At 29.8% G+C, this 17889-nt stretch overlaps 2 protein-coding genes across 2 annotated transcripts in view; one reads left to right on the top strand and one right to left on the bottom strand.

Moving 5' to 3' along the window:
• The first annotated feature begins 2103 nt into the window (after positions 1-2103).
• On the top strand, positions 2104-3098 carry LOC100214031 (maltose O-acetyltransferase). The gene has a single exon (XM_065810336.1). It carries the CDS (start codon positions 2392-2394, stop codon positions 3046-3048), a length of 657 nt encoding a protein of 218 aa, XP_065666408.1. The 5' UTR covers positions 2104-2391; the 3' UTR covers positions 3049-3098.
• Positions 3099-4727: 1629 nt separating this feature from the next.
• The window catches only part of LOC101240134 (immunoglobulin-binding protein 1), a 30512-nt gene continuing 17350 nt past the window's right edge, over positions 4728-17889 (bottom strand). The window contains exons 8-12 of the mRNA XM_065810335.1: positions 15883-15962; positions 15167-15205; positions 14407-14507; positions 13753-13850; positions 4728-5078 (exon numbers count right to left, since the gene is read on the bottom strand). Of these exons, the coding sequence (XP_065666407.1) occupies positions 5038-5078; positions 13753-13850; positions 14407-14507; positions 15167-15205; positions 15883-15962 (359 nt within the window). The 3' untranslated portion in view covers positions 4728-5037. The remainder of the gene's footprint in view (positions 5079-13752; positions 13851-14406; positions 14508-15166; positions 15206-15882; positions 15963-17889) is intronic.

The following is a 17889-nucleotide window of genomic DNA, read 5'->3' as shown; positions in this document are numbered from 1 at the left end:
AAATTTAAAGTATTTACATTGAATTACAACCATATAAAAAAATCAAAATCAATTTTGTCGAAAACTGTTTTTGCGTAAAAATTCCCATTTTCCCCAATTTTTTTGAAAACTACTGAAATATGATATTAGATGTAGGTAAGTACTCTGCTTAGAAGTAAGTATATGACCTTTTATTCAGTTGTAGGATACAACTTGGGAGTTGGGTTTGGGACCTCCTAATAATTTTGATTAAAAACCCATGTTATATATTATCTATATTACAAGATGGGACATACATATACTTTTTAAAAATAACTTGAAAAAATGAAAAAAATATATTAATTGATTAGAAAAATCAATAAAATAAACTTTAACACCTTTGACTTTTTATTTTAAAACCACATGAGGTTAGATTTGGCTATGAATTGCATACAAATACGCACATAACATCTCCTTTTTTTATTAATAAAAATAGTAAATACCTACTTGCTACTTTCTAATTCCTAGTTCCTACCTCATAGGTGGGTATCTAATAATAAATTGTGAAAAACTCGAAAACTCTGGTGTATTTGCTATTAGGGGTCTTATATTGAGTCGATTGTCAATAGATCTGAGATCGTAATTCGAATTATTTAGGTTGATACTTGATAATAATGAAAAAATAGCTGATTATCTCAAAAACAATGAAGCCGGATTTGATTCGAAATCCGAATCAACGGATTGAATCCGAAATCCGAATCGACGGATTGGATCCGTGAATCCGGATAAAACGGATTGATCCGAAATTCGGATTAAATAATTGTTATCCGTAATCCGGATTGGTCAAAATAATGCTCAGCACTACTTAAAATGTTCATGCTTATTTCAAATATGAATGTTTTGCAAAACAACGTGGTGATTGGAGCCTGGGAGCAAAAATATTTCAAAAGTTGCATGCCAGTTGACTCACCAAAAAGATCTATTTACCTCTTATCTTCATCAGTTCATTTGGTATTACAATTTTTAAACATTCTTTCTATTTTACTGCATAATTCTTGCCTTTCACCTTAATATGCTATTTAAGTTCTAACATTAACGGCTATTTTCATGGCCGCATAAGATTGTACTTGTGTGACTTCACTTTTTTCATGAAATGGTATCAATGAGCCTTTTAAAAACCTTTTTAAAACATCATCTCTTTAAATCAAAACTACAAAAATGACAAAACTTGACTTTACTACATTCAACCAAACAAGATAGTTTCCTTATTTAGTCATCAATTTTAATTAAAACATTTTTATTATTTACATCATTTTTAAATGTTATTTTAAACATTATATTGATAGTGTACCTATTTTTATTACTCTTGACAATCAACATTAGGACCACCAAATTATGAACCAAATTATGTTTAACAGTTCAATAACCTAGTACAAACTGTGAGAAAAACGCGGGAAATGTTTTACACAACGGTTCAAAAAATTGTAGCTTGAGAATAAATACAAATGTTAAGCTTTTGTACATGTATGTGTGCGAATTGATATACCTATTCGGTGTGTATTGATTTATTTGCCAGTTCCCCTTTACCACCGGGGCTTAGTGTTAGAGTACCAACTGCCCCTCCACTTGTGGGTGCCATAGGTACGATTAAATATAACGTTTTTAAATTGAGTAAAATTTTTTGCAGGTTTTCAAAATTTTAGTTAAATATAATTTATTTATAGTTTTTTTAGTGATAAGTTTAAAATTTATATATATAAGTATATAAGTTTCAGAACACAAGTAAACAAAATATAAAAAATATATAACTCATTGTATTTTTTTCTTATTGATTTTTTTCAGAAAAGTAAAGCATTGAATTATTGCTACTCCGAGTTTTTTATGATATTTGAGATGGCGTTAAGTTAATGTTAAAAATATTCCGCTACGGTCTCTGTAAACAGTGAAATTAAACTGAGATTTTTATTTTAAAGTTTTAATTAATAGCGTTTCAACAAAAAGTAACTATATATTTATTATATTTTTTTAAAGTATCAAACGAAAAAAATATTCCCAAGGTACCGCAAATATTTTATTTTTAATTGTGCTGCATGAATTAACATAAAATGAACCTAAATATAAAATACACAATGCAACTTGTAATACAAGTAATACTTGTAATACAAGTTGCATCACGAAGTTGTTTACACCATACATCTTAATACTTTACACGTGGTCTTTTACAAACGAATTATGTTACACAACAGACTTAGCGATATCAAATAACTTACAAATAAAACTTTTGTTTTGCGATTATATACTTTTATTCAAAACATTTATATTTAAAAACGCACATTGCGTTTCTGCATTCAAATTAAAAATATATAATTTAATCTTTATTGAAGTTTTTTAACAGCAAAGTAAATTAAAAGTAATTTTAAAAGCTTTTTAAAGATGTACTCCACTGTTCACACGGAAAATTCTTCACCGGTAAAGCTGATTGTGCCCTCTGCAGAGCAGCTCAACAAAAAGGATTTATCAGAATACAACGATGTTGAGAAAATGGTCAGTTCTATGCCATACAACGCTCTTGTTCCCGAGTTAGTTAACGGACGGCTTTTTGCCAAAGTTATGTGTCATAAAATAAACAACTTAGATCCAGAAAATCAAAAACTTAAAAATGAATTATTTACAGAGCTGCTAGGTACTTTTAAAAACAATATTATTGAAACACCATTTCGTTGCGATTACGGATCAAATATCCATTTGGAAGAGGGAGTTTATATGAATTACAATTGCGTTTTTTTAGATGTAAGCGAAGTTAGAATAGGAAAAAATACTCTTCTTGCACCCGGAGTTCAAGTTTATACCGCGGGGCACCCAGTAGATCCTATTGAGAGACGATCGAGTGAATTCGGAAAGCCCATTTCAATTGGTCGTGATTGCTGGATTGGTGGTAATGTTATTATTTGTCCCGGGATAACTATAGGTGATGGTGTTACAGTTGGTGCTGGTAGCGTGGTTACTAAAAATATCGAATCATATTGTGTGGTTGCTGGAGTGCCAGCTAGAGTGATCAAAAGACTAACTCCACCAAAAGAGGATATATGATTTATTAAATAATGTTTTAATCAGTCATAAGAATATTAAGTTGCAAAGAATGCTCAACTCTTTTTATTTTTAAATAAATGGGAATAAGCAAAAAGCAGCCACTAAAACGTATTTTTATATAAATAAATGGGAATAAGCAAAAAGCAGCCACTAAAACGTATTTTTATATAAATAAATGGGAATAAGCAAAAAGCAGCCACTAAAACGTATTTTTATATAAATAAATGGGAATAAGCAAAAAGCAGCCACTAAAACGTATTTTTATATAAATAAATGGGAATAAGCAAAAAGCAGCCACTAAAACGTATTTTTATATAAATAAATGGGAATAAGCAAAAAGCAGCCACTAAAACGTATTTTTATATAAATAAATGGGAATAAGCAAAAAGCAGCCACTAAAACGTATTTTTATATAAATAAATGGGAATAAGCAAAAAGCAGCCACTAAAACGTATTTTTATATAAATAAATGGGAATAAGCTAAAAGCAGCCACTAAAACGTATTTTTATATAAATAAATGGGAGTAAGCAAAAAGCAGCCACTAAAACGTATTTTTATATAAATAAATGGGAATAAGCTAAAAGCAGCCACTAAAACGTATTTTTATATAAATAAATGGGAATAAGCAAAAAGCAGCCACTAAAACGTATTTTTATATAAATAAATGGGAATAAGCAAAAAGCAGCCACTAAAACGTATTTTTATATAAATAAATGGGAATAAGCTAAAAGCAGCCACTAAAACGTATTTTTATATAAATAAATGGGAATAAGCAAAAAGCAGCCACTAAAACGTATTTTTATATAAATAAATGGGAATAAGCAAAAAGCAGCCACTAAAACGTATTTCTATATAAATAAATGGGAATAAGCTAAAAGCAGCCACTAAAACGTATGGCAAAATTTGTACTTGCAATGTGGTTGAAAGTTTTTATTTTTTGGTTTTCCTTCTTTGATGTCATTTTATGAAACTTTTTTACTAATGCGGCGGGTTTTATCAAAACTTTATTTTTTGATGAAATAGGTTTTTAGGTGTTTAGGGGAATGGGGAAACTAAAACTACTATAAAAAATCTACTACTATAAAAAAATTGTTTTTTTATTTGGAGAGAAACGGGGCGTAAAGGAATGTAATAAACAAGCTTATGAGGATATATTCAAAAACAAATTCTATTTCTAAACTGAAAATTTAAAGCTTTGATTAAAATATCAACTAAATGTTTTAATCAAATATAAACTAGAACTATTTACAAATCAACAATTGTCACTTAAAAAAAATAACACGTTGTGTCTAATATTTTATACACTGAATATTAAAAAAAAAATCCAATATAACAGTGCCATTTTAATGGTTAGGAAACCATGACCTTGTATTTAAATGGTCAAGAACTACGTTGCAGTTTTGTTTTGTCTTCATTGAGCAGCGCTGCCAATCTTTTAAAAAATAGATAGCTGAAAGTATTTATAAAGTTGACCATCGTACTTTTTTGTACGTGAACAAAAAACAAAGTACCAAAATTGATCAATGTGGTTTTTCAATTTAAAAAAAAATGGTCAAAATAATTAAACGTAACTTTATTAGGATCTTTAGAGTAAACATAATAAAAATATTTACTCGTGAAAACTTTTTAAAGATATTAAAGTTAAAGCTAAATAATTAACAAAAATACTTTAAAAAAATAATGAAAAATATAAATATTTTTTGCAAAAAGTTTTAACTATTTATCTTAAACTTATATCACTACAATTTATAATAAATGTTTTTCTCCCAACAGCCACCGAATTTATTATCTTCCAGATTAAAAGAAAAGAGCGAGTAGGCCAGCCGCCTGCTTCTTTTCAGAAATCCAAGTAACAAACAAAACGATAAACTAGTGCTGGTACAGTTTATATGAAAATAAAAATTTTTCGATTTTTATTTATTTAAAAATATCTTCAAAATCAAAGAACTTGCTGAGATTTAATGTTTGTTAAAACAGAAGCACCAAATCTATCCATGTCGATCTTTATTTCCTTCGCCTCGTCTGTGAGCTAGAAAAAAATATATCCAGTTATAATTACTTTATTATAATTATCACGAGTATAGTGGAGAATATCACGAGACATTTTAAAACCTAAAATAAACAAAATGTCGAATCAAAAAGCTTTTGCACCTCTTTTTCAAATCAAATAAAGATTTATTAATAAATATAAACTATAAATAAAGATTTATTAATAAATATAAACTATAAATAAAGATTTATTAAATTTGTCAGATATTTTTACTGCAATTACCATTACTCTACAAATTAATAAAAAAAATCCGTTCACTCAGAATCAAATCCAATCATTCAGTCTATATCTTTTACTGAAGAAAAAACGAGCTAAAAATCTAAGGCTCGTTTTTTTTTTTTAATCTGAGAGCTAAAAAAGAATGGTGTTTTATTTGTGATAAAAAAATATTTGTGGATTTAGATAAGTTCTTGAGATTCCTCTCCAGGGTTCCCATCAGATAAAAAAATTGAAATTCCAGGACTATCCAGGACAATTTTTTTATTTTTCCAGAACAAAAAAAGACAGTCCTGGAGTTTATAACTTTTTTTTTTACAAAAAAAAAAAGTTATTAACTCCAGGACTTTCCAGGACTTTTTTTATAGATAGCTCAAAATAGCACAAAAATGTAAATTAATATTGAAATCAAATGTAAGTTAAAGAAATACATTACAGCTACATAAATATAGCTATATCACTACAGCTACATAACTAAATGTAAATTTAAAAAATAATTGACAAGGAACTATTTTTTATTTGAAAGGAAACTTTTAATGCAACCTATTTCAAAAACATCAGAATCATTTCAATAACTCATAATAAGAATACTGATTTAGCAAAACAACAAAACAAAAACTAAAACTTTACTCAATAACTATGTGTACAAAAATAAGCTTTTAAAATTAAGCAGTGAATTTATTTCAATATTGTACAAATCCTCGATTTCCTTTTGCTTTTCTCAACAAAGTTTCTTTTTTTCATTTGATTTTTTCAAAAGAACAAAACTACTTTGCTTTTTTGCATTTATTGCTAGCATATCAGACTGTTCTATCAAAGTAATTATTTCACTTTGCAAGATTATGCACTTGCTCTAACTACCTTTTTCTCATCGTCCTTTTTTTCATCGCCAGAGTATGCACTGCTCTAACTACCTTTTTCTCATTGTCCAAAATTTTTCGTTTTAAATTCCTACTATTACATTCTTTTTGTTCTCTTTGTGATTGCAAATACCCTTTATATCGACTACTTGGTTGTTTTACATTTTGCAGCATTTCTTTATTAACTTTGATACTATCAGGGGATTCTTCAAAGGAAGACAAATGATCTTCAATAAGACATAAGGCAACAAGGGATTTTTCTTTAAGATTTTCGACAAGATGTTTATTAATACAAAAGCCACGCTCAATGAAAGATTGTCCATGTGAAAGAACAAAAACTATTTTAAAAATGCTCTATACGTCTTGATAAGCTTTATTTGCTCCAATAAAGTCAGAGAAAAAATGATCACGACTATCGAAATCTTGAAATGATTTTCGATTTGAGTCTACTATTTCTAAAAAACTTATTATATTGATTTATCGCTAGTTTGGCAGACTTTAGTGACAAACGGCCATATTTAACTAACTTTAGCAACAGAATTGAAAAATTATTGATACGAGTATTCTTTTTATTCAGATTCGAAATGAAAATTGGTTATAAATAGGTTTTGATGAAAAGCTTCATCAATTTTTAGCTGAGCAGCAAAACCAACATCAATTTTATTTATAGGCGTTCTAATATTTTTATCCATTAAATTTATTTGAAGCTGCTGATATAGAGTGCTACACTTATTTAAAACGTCTTTTAGTATTATTCTCCTGAGAAAGTTGTCAACTATTTCACCAACTTTTATTTTTTGAATTAGGTTGTTTGCTTTTCTTAAGACTACTGAAATAAACATTTTGTATTCATTAAGACTACTGAAATAAACATTTTGTATTCAGACTACTGAAATAAACATTTAAGACATTTGTATTCACAAAACATTTGTATTCATAAAACATTTGTATTCAAACTACTGAAATAAACATTTTGTATTCAGACTACTGAAATAAACTTAAGACTACTGAAATAAACATTTTGTATTCATCAAGTAGTGATTCAGCTTTTTTAGCACATTTTTCATTTTCACAACACCTATGCCAACAAAACTGAATTGGATAATTAAGTGTCCCAGTGATGTTTTCATAGGTTGCTCTTAAAACTGCCATGAATGATACGGAGACCACAAGTTCCATAATCTATATAAGGATCAAGTTCTTCCGCTTTCACCTGTTCCTTTAAATTATCTTGATAAAGCAAATTTACAATTAGCTCATCTGATAACGCTTGTAGAATCTTGGATTTATCTATATCAGAAATACAGTTTTGGAATGTTTGCATAACATAATGTGCTGTCGAGCGCCCCATGAACTCTGAATTAAGTTAATGAGTTTTAACCATACTTGTATTGTCATCCCAAAATCTAACTAAAAAATTCATTTGACCCTACTAAAAAACTTGGTTTATAGATTCATCAAATAAAACAGCGTAATAAGGTGTATTAGCAAATCATTTTTTAAAAAGGGAGCTAATCTGAATGTTGCAATATAACGGGCCTAGGTGGGTCCACATTGAAACAACTATCTGTAAACATTTTACTAAATAATTTACCAGAATCAGTTAAAGAATTCATTGAATATTTAGAATACACAATATTAAGGACTTAAACGAACTTCAGCTTCAAGTGCAGATGTATTTATTAGCATTTCATTAATTGTTTTTGGCGTTCTGCTTTATTTGAGCATTCTGACATATACTCATTAACTTGAACAATGTTAGGAGCAGTTTGCATCAATAACTTGATATTGTTAGCCGGAGGAGATCTCTCTATGTGCTTTTTACCTTTCATGTGCGAAGTTAAATCAGATTCCCCCATGTTAGCAATATTAATGTCTTTAGCACAACAACTGCAAATCACCACAGTTTCTGTTTTTTTACATAAACAATGTTTATATTTTTCTTCAACATGTTAGAAGTAATAATGTCTTTAGTACAATAACTGCAAATTACAACAGTTTCTGTTTTTTTACATAACCAATCTTTCTTTTTTTTTTCAACAAGCCATTTTACTTACAAAATACATTTATTTTTAGGCATTTTCTAATTATTTTATCTGAAAGCAAAACAAAAAAATAAAAATATTTTAGAAGCCAAAAAGAATTTAGAATCTCTAATATTTCATACTTTTAAAAATTATTCAAAACTATACAACAATGCAATAATTAACCTAGCCACTAGGATGCACACACCAGTGTATTTTAGTGCCGGTCCCAAGCCCGGATAAATAGGAAGGGTTGCGTCAGGAAGGGGATTCGGTGTAAAAACTGTGCCAAATCAAATGATGCAGATCAACAATAGGAATTTCATACCGGATCAGTTAGGGCCTGGGTTAACAACGACCGCCTCTAGTGCTGTTGCCCAACAGGGCATTAGTGGAAATTGGGCTACTGTTGGGACGAGGAAAAAGAGGAGGAGGAAAGGGGGGAAGAGAGCTCTGAAGCTGAAAGAGAGCAGGATGAGCAGGTAGGTGGAGGTTAAATTTGGTATGTTGAATGTGGGCTCTATGACCGGTAAAGGGAGAGAGCTAGCTGACGCGATTGAGAGGAGGAAGTTAGACATACTGTGTGTACAGGAAACCAGGTGGAAGGGAAGCAAGGCCAGGAGCATTGGCGGTGGCTTCAAACTCTTCTACCATGGTGTCGACAAGAAGAGAAATGGAGTAGGGGTAGTTCTAAAAGAGGAGTTTAGTAAGAGTGTAGTGGAGGTAAAGAGAGTAAGTGACATAGTGATCTGTGTAAAGTTAGAGATTGATGGGGTGGTGATGAATGTCATCAGTGCTTATGCTCCTCAGGTAGGTTGTGATATGGAGGAGAAACAAGAATTCTGGAGAGAGTTAGATGAAGTTGTTCTGCAGGTTCCTATAGAAGAGAGAATGATTCTTGGAGCAGATTTTAATGGACATGTTGATGAAGGGAACAGTGGCGATGAGGAGGTGATGGGTAGGTATGAGGTTAAAGAAAGGAATACAGAAGGACAAATGGTGGTAGATTTTGCTAAAAGGATAAAGATGGCTGTAGTTAACACTTATTTTAAGAAAAAGGAAGAGCACAGGATGATGTATAAGAGTGGGGGAAGAGGCACACAGGTCGACTATATCCTCTGTAGGAGAAGAAACCTCAAAGAGGTTAGTGATTGCAAGGTGGTACCAGGAGAGAGTGTAGCTAAACAGCATAGGATGGTGATATGTATGATGGTTTTGGAGGTGAAAAAGAAGAAGAGAGTGAGAACAGAACCTAAGATCAGGTGGTGGAAGTTAAAGGATGAGGACTGTTGTATAAAGTTCAGGGATGAGGTGAGACAGGTACTGGGTGGTGGTGTTCTGGATACCTGGGATGAGACACTAAATACAGTGAAGGATGTGGCTAGGAAGAGACTTGGTGTGACATCAGGACAGAAGAAGATAGACAAGGAGACGTGGTGATGAAATGAGGAAGTTCAGAAAAGTTTAAGAGGAAAGCGGTTGGCTAAAAAGAATTGGCATCTCCAGCAAGATGAAGAAAGTAGACAGAAGTACAAGGAGGTGTGTGGCAAGACAATGAGAGCAGTGGCAAAAGCTAAAGAAAAGGTATATAGTAATCTGTATGAGAAGTTGAACACTAAGGAAGGGGAAAAGGATCTGTTTAGATTGGCCAGACAGAGAAACCGTGATGGGCAGGATGTGCAGCAGGTTAGGATAATTAAGGATAAAGATGGAAATGTGTTGTCTAGTGAGGAGAGTGTCTTAAGAAGGTGGAAGGAGTATTTTGAGGAACTGATGAATCAAGAGAATGATAGGGAAGGAAGGTTAGAAGAGACAGAGGTTGTAAATCAGGAGGTTCCCCAGGTGAGCAAAGAGGAAGTAAGGGCTGCAATTCGGAGAATGAAGTGTGGTAAGGCAGTTGGATTGGACGATATTCCAATGGAGGCATGGAAATGTTTGGGAGAGATAGCAGTGGAGTTTTTGACAGGGTTATTTAACAGAATCTTGAAAGGTAAGAAGATGCCTGAGGAGTGGAGACATAGCATAATGGTGCCAATTTTCAAGAATAAGGGTGACATTCACAGTTGTAGTAATTACAGGGGAATAAAGTTGATCAGCCACAGCCTAAAAATCTGGGAAAGAGTAGTGGAAGCTCGGCTTAGAGGAAAAGTAGAGATCTGTGAGCAGCAGTATGGTTTCTTGCCAGCCAAGTGCACCACAGATGCTATGTTTGCTCTGAGAGTGTTAATGGAGAAGTATAGGGGAGGACAGAAGGAGTTACATTGAGTGTTTGTGGACTTAGAGAAAGCTTATGATAGAGTTCCGAGACAGGAGCTGTGGTATTGTATGAGGAGGTCAGGAGTAGCCGAAAGGTATGTGAGGGTGGTGCAGGATACGTATGAGAACAGTGTGACAACAGTGAGATGTGCAGTAGTAATGACAGACAGGTTTAAAGTGGAGGTAGGACTACACCAGGGATCAGCCCTGAGTCCCTTCCTGTTCGCAATTGTCATGGACAGACTGACAGACAAAGTTAGACAGGAATCCCCTTGGACTATGATGTTTGCTGATGACATTGTGATCTGTAGTGAGAGTAGGGAGCAAATGGAGGTAAACTTGGAAAGATGGAGGTATGCTTTGGAAAGCAGGGGAATGAAAGTGAGCAGAAGTAAAGCAGAGTACATGTGTGAGAATGAGAGGGCAGACGGTGGACAGGTCCAGTTACAAGGAGTTGATTTGGTGAAGGTCGACGAGTTTACCTACATAGGGTCGAGGGTATAGAGTAATGGAGGAAGTGAAAGAGAGGTAAAGAAGAGAGTGCAAGCAGGGTGGTGTGGATGGCACAAAGTGTCGGGTGTGATCTGTGATAGAAGGGTGTCGGCTAGAATAAAGGGTAAGATCTATAGGACAGTAGCGAGACCTGCTATGTTGTATGGACTGGAGACAGTGGCACTGACAAAGAGACAAGTGAGGGAAATGGAGGTGTCTGAGATGAAGATGTTAAGATTCTCATTTGGGGTGACGAAGAAAGATAGGGTCAGAAATGAGTTTATTAGAGGATCAGCACATGTAGCATGTTTTGGAGATAAAGTTAGAGAATTGAGATTGCAATGGTTTGGACATGTACAGAGGAGACAGGAGAGCTATATTGGCAGGAAGGTTTTGGGGATGGAACTTCCAGGTAAGAAGAGGAGATGTAGACCTATAAGGAGGTTTATAGATGCAGTGGTGGAGGATATGAGAGTGGCTGGTGTGTTAGTGGAGGACACTCACGACAGGGCTAGATGGAGGAGTTTGATCTGCTGTGGCGACCCCTAAACAGGAAATGCTAAAGAAAAAGAAGATATAACAATGCAATAATTAAATACTAATTGAAAAAATATATATAAACTGTCTAAATATTTATGATTTATGGAAACCTCTATGATGATATTTTTTAAATAATATTTATAAAACGAATAAACTATGCCTTATTGTTGATGTGTAAGTTTTTTTAAGTATCTTTTAATTACAAATTTCAAAAACAATATATAAATCAGATTTTCCATAAAAATTATACATTAGAGCAATTATTTTACAATAATTTATTATGATTAGTATTGTAGTTTTATTTTTATTGTATAGTTTTTCTTTACTTAAAAAAAACAACAAAATATAAAATATTATGCCATTTTCCAGGACTATTCCAGGATTTTTTTAAAACCAACATTATATTCCGCATCTTTTGAGTGTAAGGCTTACATAGTTTAGAAAAAAAATTCAGTTAGAATTTTTCAACAATATTTGCTCCTAGTGGCCCTAAGAACTAATTTTTTTCAAAAATAGGGCACTTTTTTACAATAAGGCAACAATTTGCAACACAGACAAACCTAATAAATTTTTTTTTTGAAATCGCTCCACCCTGCTAGTTAGCCAACATTTACTTGTAGCAAGGATGGTATCTATGGTAACAACATTTACATATGGCAACATGGTATCTACTGTAATAATTTGTTTAACGTTTGCTCCACAGCTTTTAAAAAATTATCATTCACGATAGTATTTGCTGCCATCACTGATATCCATCAGTTTTTTATATTAACATTTTTAAACTAGTATCTAATTACACTGATAAACAAATAAATTTTTTTTGTGGAAATCTTGTTAACTCGGTGGTTTTTTAGGACAAATTAAATATGCTGATTTCAAATATGCAAACCATTTTTCACCATCACGTCAAGTTGTAAAGATATTTGGGATCAAATCTTTAGTGTTTGAGGTAAAGTCCCTAATATTGTTGAAAAAAAAGTTATTCAAAAGTATGTCAACTTGGGTCTCAAAAGAAGCATATTTTCATATAAATTTTTAAAATGTTATTTGTTTGTAATAAAAATAAGTACGTTTTAGTATTATTACTGAGAAACATTTTGTTAAAATTTTTTTAAGAGTCTTAAGCATTTTTTCACATAATTTTTTTGTCAATAAATTTTAAGAAAAAAATGTTTTTTCTAAAATCTCTATGAAAATGCGGTTCTATTGAGACCCAGGTTGACATACTTTTGAATAACGTTTTTTTAGACAATATTAAGGTTTTTACCCCAAATACTAAAGATTTGAACCCAAATATCTTTACAACTTGACGTGATGGTAAAAAATGGTTTGCATATTTGAAATCAGCATATTTGAAATCTATTTTAGTTGCATATTTGAAGTCAATTTTATTTGTATAAAAAACCACTTAGTTAACAAGATTTCCACACAAAAAATTTATTTGTTTATCAGTGTTATTTTGTTACAAATATATAAGTTAAATAAATTGTATAAATATATAAGGCAGTTAAAAATTCTGTGGTAACATATGTTAAAAATTTGCTCATAAGTTAATTGATTAAAACTGTGTGTACTTTAATTATCAGTTTTTTGCATCAGCACCATTTAATTTTAATGCATCACTTATTCAAGCATCAAAACAGCCAAAAATCAACAAGGAATGTCGTGTATTTAACAGCGAATGACAAACACTTTTTTGGTGAATTTAATGCGGTGTCAGTATGTTTAATATAGAATGAATCTGTTTCACTGTGCAAAGAATATAATTTAAGGAGGCACTAAGATTCAAAGCCTTTAAAAACTTAAAATCAGTTTGTCAACAAGGTGTGGAAAAAAAAAATCCAAGTTCCAAGGCAGAGCAAAAAGGAGAAAACACTTTGCTGGCCATTAAGAAAGAATTAAAAAAGCCTAACTTGACTTAAAACAGATTAACTTCAATTGCAATAGATTGTGGCCACCAGTTAACATAAAAAGTTAACTTCAGCCTTCATCAAAAAAGTTGTGGCCACCCCTGATGCAAAGATTTTTCTTGAAGCCATTTTTTCTCTTTTATCTATTTTATTTAAAAATACAAATTTATAGATTGATAAATGTATACCTCTCCACATTATTTACAGAAAAAAAGAGTCATAATATTAAATCTCTCGTACTTTGTCATTATTTACCCCCATAAATGAGTTTCTTAGGTTTCAGCATGTCTCTGTTTGCTAATTCAAAGAACTGCATCTGGTTGTCAAATAAATTAGTAAAAAAAAAAGAACTTACTATCTTTCCATTCATCCCATGCTCTTTTATGACCAAGTTCTTCTTCATCTTCTTCTTCATCAGAATCTTTTTTTTCTGGTCGATTTAGGTTACTTTTACTAAAACCAAAAAAAAAAATTCAATTAGCATTCAAAGTTTATTATCTCCTCCTTCATAACTCAAAGTTTATTATCTCCCCTCTTCACAACTTGCATAAATTTTATATTCAAATAATATATTCAAATTAAATTAAAATTTTTAAAACAATTTTTATTGGGTTTTGAGATCCTAATCCTTCTTTCTGGTTAAATTGTTAAAAATAAACTATGTTTATATTGATCACTTTAAAAATAAACAATGTTTAAATTTATCATGTTAAAAATAAACCATGTTTAAATTTATCATGTTAAAAATAAACCATGTTTAAATTTATCATGTTAAAAATAAACCATGTTTAAATTTATTATGTTAAAAATTAACCACCTTTAAATTTATCATGTTAAAAATAAACCATGAAAAAAATAAAAAATTTGATCAAAAAGTTTTATTTATAAAATAAAAAAATTAAAGTTAACAAAAATTAGTAAAGTTTAATTTACAAAAGTTAATTTATGCATTTATAATGCAAAACACAAAAACTTCAGAATCAAAAAATTAAAAAATTAAACAAATTACTTGTATTCTAAAAGTATCTTTCCTTCTTTAATTTCTTTTTCAATGCATTCTTCTATTGTCATTTCTGGTAAATTTTTGTATCCATAACCCAACACACTATTCTATAAAAGATATTTATCTATGTAATGTTTTCCTCTTGATATAAATGGTACAATTAATTACTCATCTTCTTCTAACTAAAACAATCATAATGACCATTTTTCTTTTAAACAAAATTGAAAATCATAGAACAAATTAATGTGATTTTCAAAACTAGAATTTGAACTAAAGGAGAAAAAAAAAAAAAATGAAAAAAACAAAGATGTATATAAGAATCTTATAACTTAACAAACTATAACAAATTATAGATTGTAAAACTTATATAACTTATGGATTTAGAAAAACAAGCAGTGAATAAAGAAGCAATAAAAAATAACGCAATAACATTAATGGTGGTGTAAAGATGTAAAAAAAGGTGTAAAGGCAATGCAAAGAGAAATTTTTTTACAGCATTTATTAGTCAGTATTGTGCAGTATTATGAATCAATGGTTATATGAAGTATAAGGTGTATAAGTAAAGTATAAGGTGTATAAGTATAAGGTGTCTAAGTGAAGTATAAGGTGTATAAATTATAAGGTGATAAGAAGTACGGGCTAAAAAACGATAATAGTGAATTGGAGGAACAAAACTATCGATTGGACAATGTAAGGACTAAAGCAAAATTATACTCTAATTAATTATTTATATACAAGACATTTTTTTAACAAATTAAAATTCAACCTTGATCATATCTCTTGTTATAAGTATAGGTTTCATTGGCTGAAAAAAAGTAAAAAAGTTTACCAGTCATAAATTTAATGTACTGTAATAAATATATGTAATAACAGTAAAATTAAATAAAAATAATAATAACTAATGTAGTAAGAGAGTAATTATTTAAACAAAAGTAACAAATACAAAATAATTAATACATAATTATATGTGGATTTATTAACAAAAATTAAAATCTTATTAAAATATTAAAAAACCTTCTTCGAGAATAAATTTAATTATACAAATTTGAACATTTTGTATTTAAATTAAGCATTGGCGGTTTGCAGAAAATTTTTTTTATTATGAGATGAAAAATAGCATCAAATCGCACTATAAAATTTTGTGAATCAATTTTTCTATAAAAATTAATTCACAAAAAATTGCCCAGCTTCTATAAAAAATAATGCCATCACGATTACCAAGCTATCCATTCATAATTAAGCGTCCTCATTTTATAATCTAAATATCAAATTTTATTGCATTATGAAAATTAATCGAATTGTGGTAATGCCGGCACTTAGATTAAATGTCCAAAAATAAAAACAAAAATTAAATTTAAGTATTTGCTATAAACATCTTTGAATTCATGACACAACATAATGCATACTCTATATACATTAAACTGCTGTGGAAGATTTCTTCCTTGAAAATCACATCAACAATATAGCAGTAAAAATAGTAACCATTCTTTCTTTTCTTGGAGGAGTTGGTTCTACTTTTCCTTGCTTTATTTGCTTCATATGCTTTAGTATTAACAGCTCACCTAATAATAAATTTATACTATTTTAAACTCAACAAATTGGGATATTTACATACAGGTGATCAGTCAAAAAACAAATAATAGTTTTGATTTTATTAAAAACTACTACACCCTGGAGCAAAACAATTTAAAAACCTTAAGGAAACGAAAATTTGTTTAAAATTGCTCAACTCAAATGTAGAAATAATCAACATATAATCTTGTTTTAACTACTCATTAAATACAATTGAAAAATTCATAGCTGAATGTAAGCGTTGTCAATTGTAAGTCAATCGTATTTAAGTAGGTCTTAAGTTATTTTTGCTATTTTGCGAGTCATTGCTTAACTAGAGCCTGACTTTATAAGAGTGTGAAAATGTTGCTTCCAAGTAATCAATAAATGTATTTTTTCACATTAGTTACAGAAACAGAGTCATACTATTTAAGTCTTGTATTTTGTCAATATTTATTCACATATAATGCTATACATTAGTATTTTGCTCTCTCTCTCTCTCTCTCTCTCTCTCTCTCTCTCTCTCTTTATATATATATATATATATATATATATATATATATATATATATATATATATATATATATATATATATATATAGCAGTCTTATCTAAAATGATAGCATTTGATGGACTTCCATTCAGAATTTTCATAACATCCGATGATCTTCGAAAATCATTAAAAGCATTAAATTTAAGCAATGAAAGTCCAAAATCTGCCACCACTATACAAAAAATGTCACAAGTTATAGCAAAAATATTAGACAGTAATTAAAGAAATATTAGAATATAAATTTTATGGAAAAGCTTTTGGTACTACTTTTGATGAGTGATTTGTTTAACAAATGATGGTGCAACAGTTATGCAGAAAATAGGCAAATTAGTACCGGCTTCTCAGCAGTTGTGTTTGGCCCATGCAATTCAACTTGCAAATGTAGATGTTCTATATAAAAAAGAAACAACTGACGAAAGAACCATCTGCTCGAATGAACCAATAGACATTGATTCATATTTCGATACCAAGAAGCACAAAAACTATGGTGCCATAGAATATATTGTAAATACATACAAGGAAGGATTAGTGATGGATTACAAAATACAAGGACAAGATACAAACATAACACAGTCAAATTGATCCCCTTATACAAAAAGAAAGAAAAATTGTGCAAATATTTAAACAGTCACAGGCCTTGTTTTAAAGCATTACACCTAGAGCGATTTACGTACGCCTTAAGAGATTTTGGTTAAGCGTCTTTTTATCAATTTTTAACTTTTAAATTATTCTATAAGCGGTAAGATAAAAGAATTAATTTTAAAAAAAGTCACATTAACTTTTAATTTACCTTTTTGTAAAAATATTTGTTACAAAAGTTTGAATGACAATTATGATAGATATAAGCGCTATTTACTAATGAAAAAAACTTAAATAAAATTAAAAGTTTATTCTTATTTTGTTTTTATTTTACTGTAATGATTGATTTTTTAAGCTTGAAGAAAAAATCATAATAATATAAGTTAATTCTGATATGATTTAATTTAAAACTAATTTAATAAAATATATAACTTTATTCTGATAAAAAAAAAAAATAATTTAATTTTGATTTTTAAAACATATAATTTAATTTTGAATAAAAAATATATTTAAGTTTATTAAAATTAAAGTTAAGGCTTGGGTTTAACTTAACTGTTGAATTTATTTAAAAATATTACTAAATATTATTTAATATTAAAATTTTATTTGTTCTTAAGAAAAAATTAGCTCATTTTATCGCAATTGTTTTTTCTGTTTTTCCTAAACATTTATTTTTTTTACTCAAAGTTAAATTTAACGATAATAAACAACTGCATCAAAAATTGCACAACACTTCAGTTAAACTTCTTTTTTATAAAAATCGCAGCGATTAGTTTTTAATAAATGATGTATATAGCAATATAATTT

The sequence above is a fragment of the Hydra vulgaris genome, chromosome 11 (genome assembly GCF_038396675.1).
Source record: "Hydra vulgaris chromosome 11, alternate assembly HydraT2T_AEP".
NCBI classification, from domain to species: domain Eukaryota; kingdom Metazoa; phylum Cnidaria; class Hydrozoa; order Anthoathecata; family Hydridae; genus Hydra; species Hydra vulgaris.
This window is presented reverse-complemented; position numbering and strand designations above follow the sequence as displayed.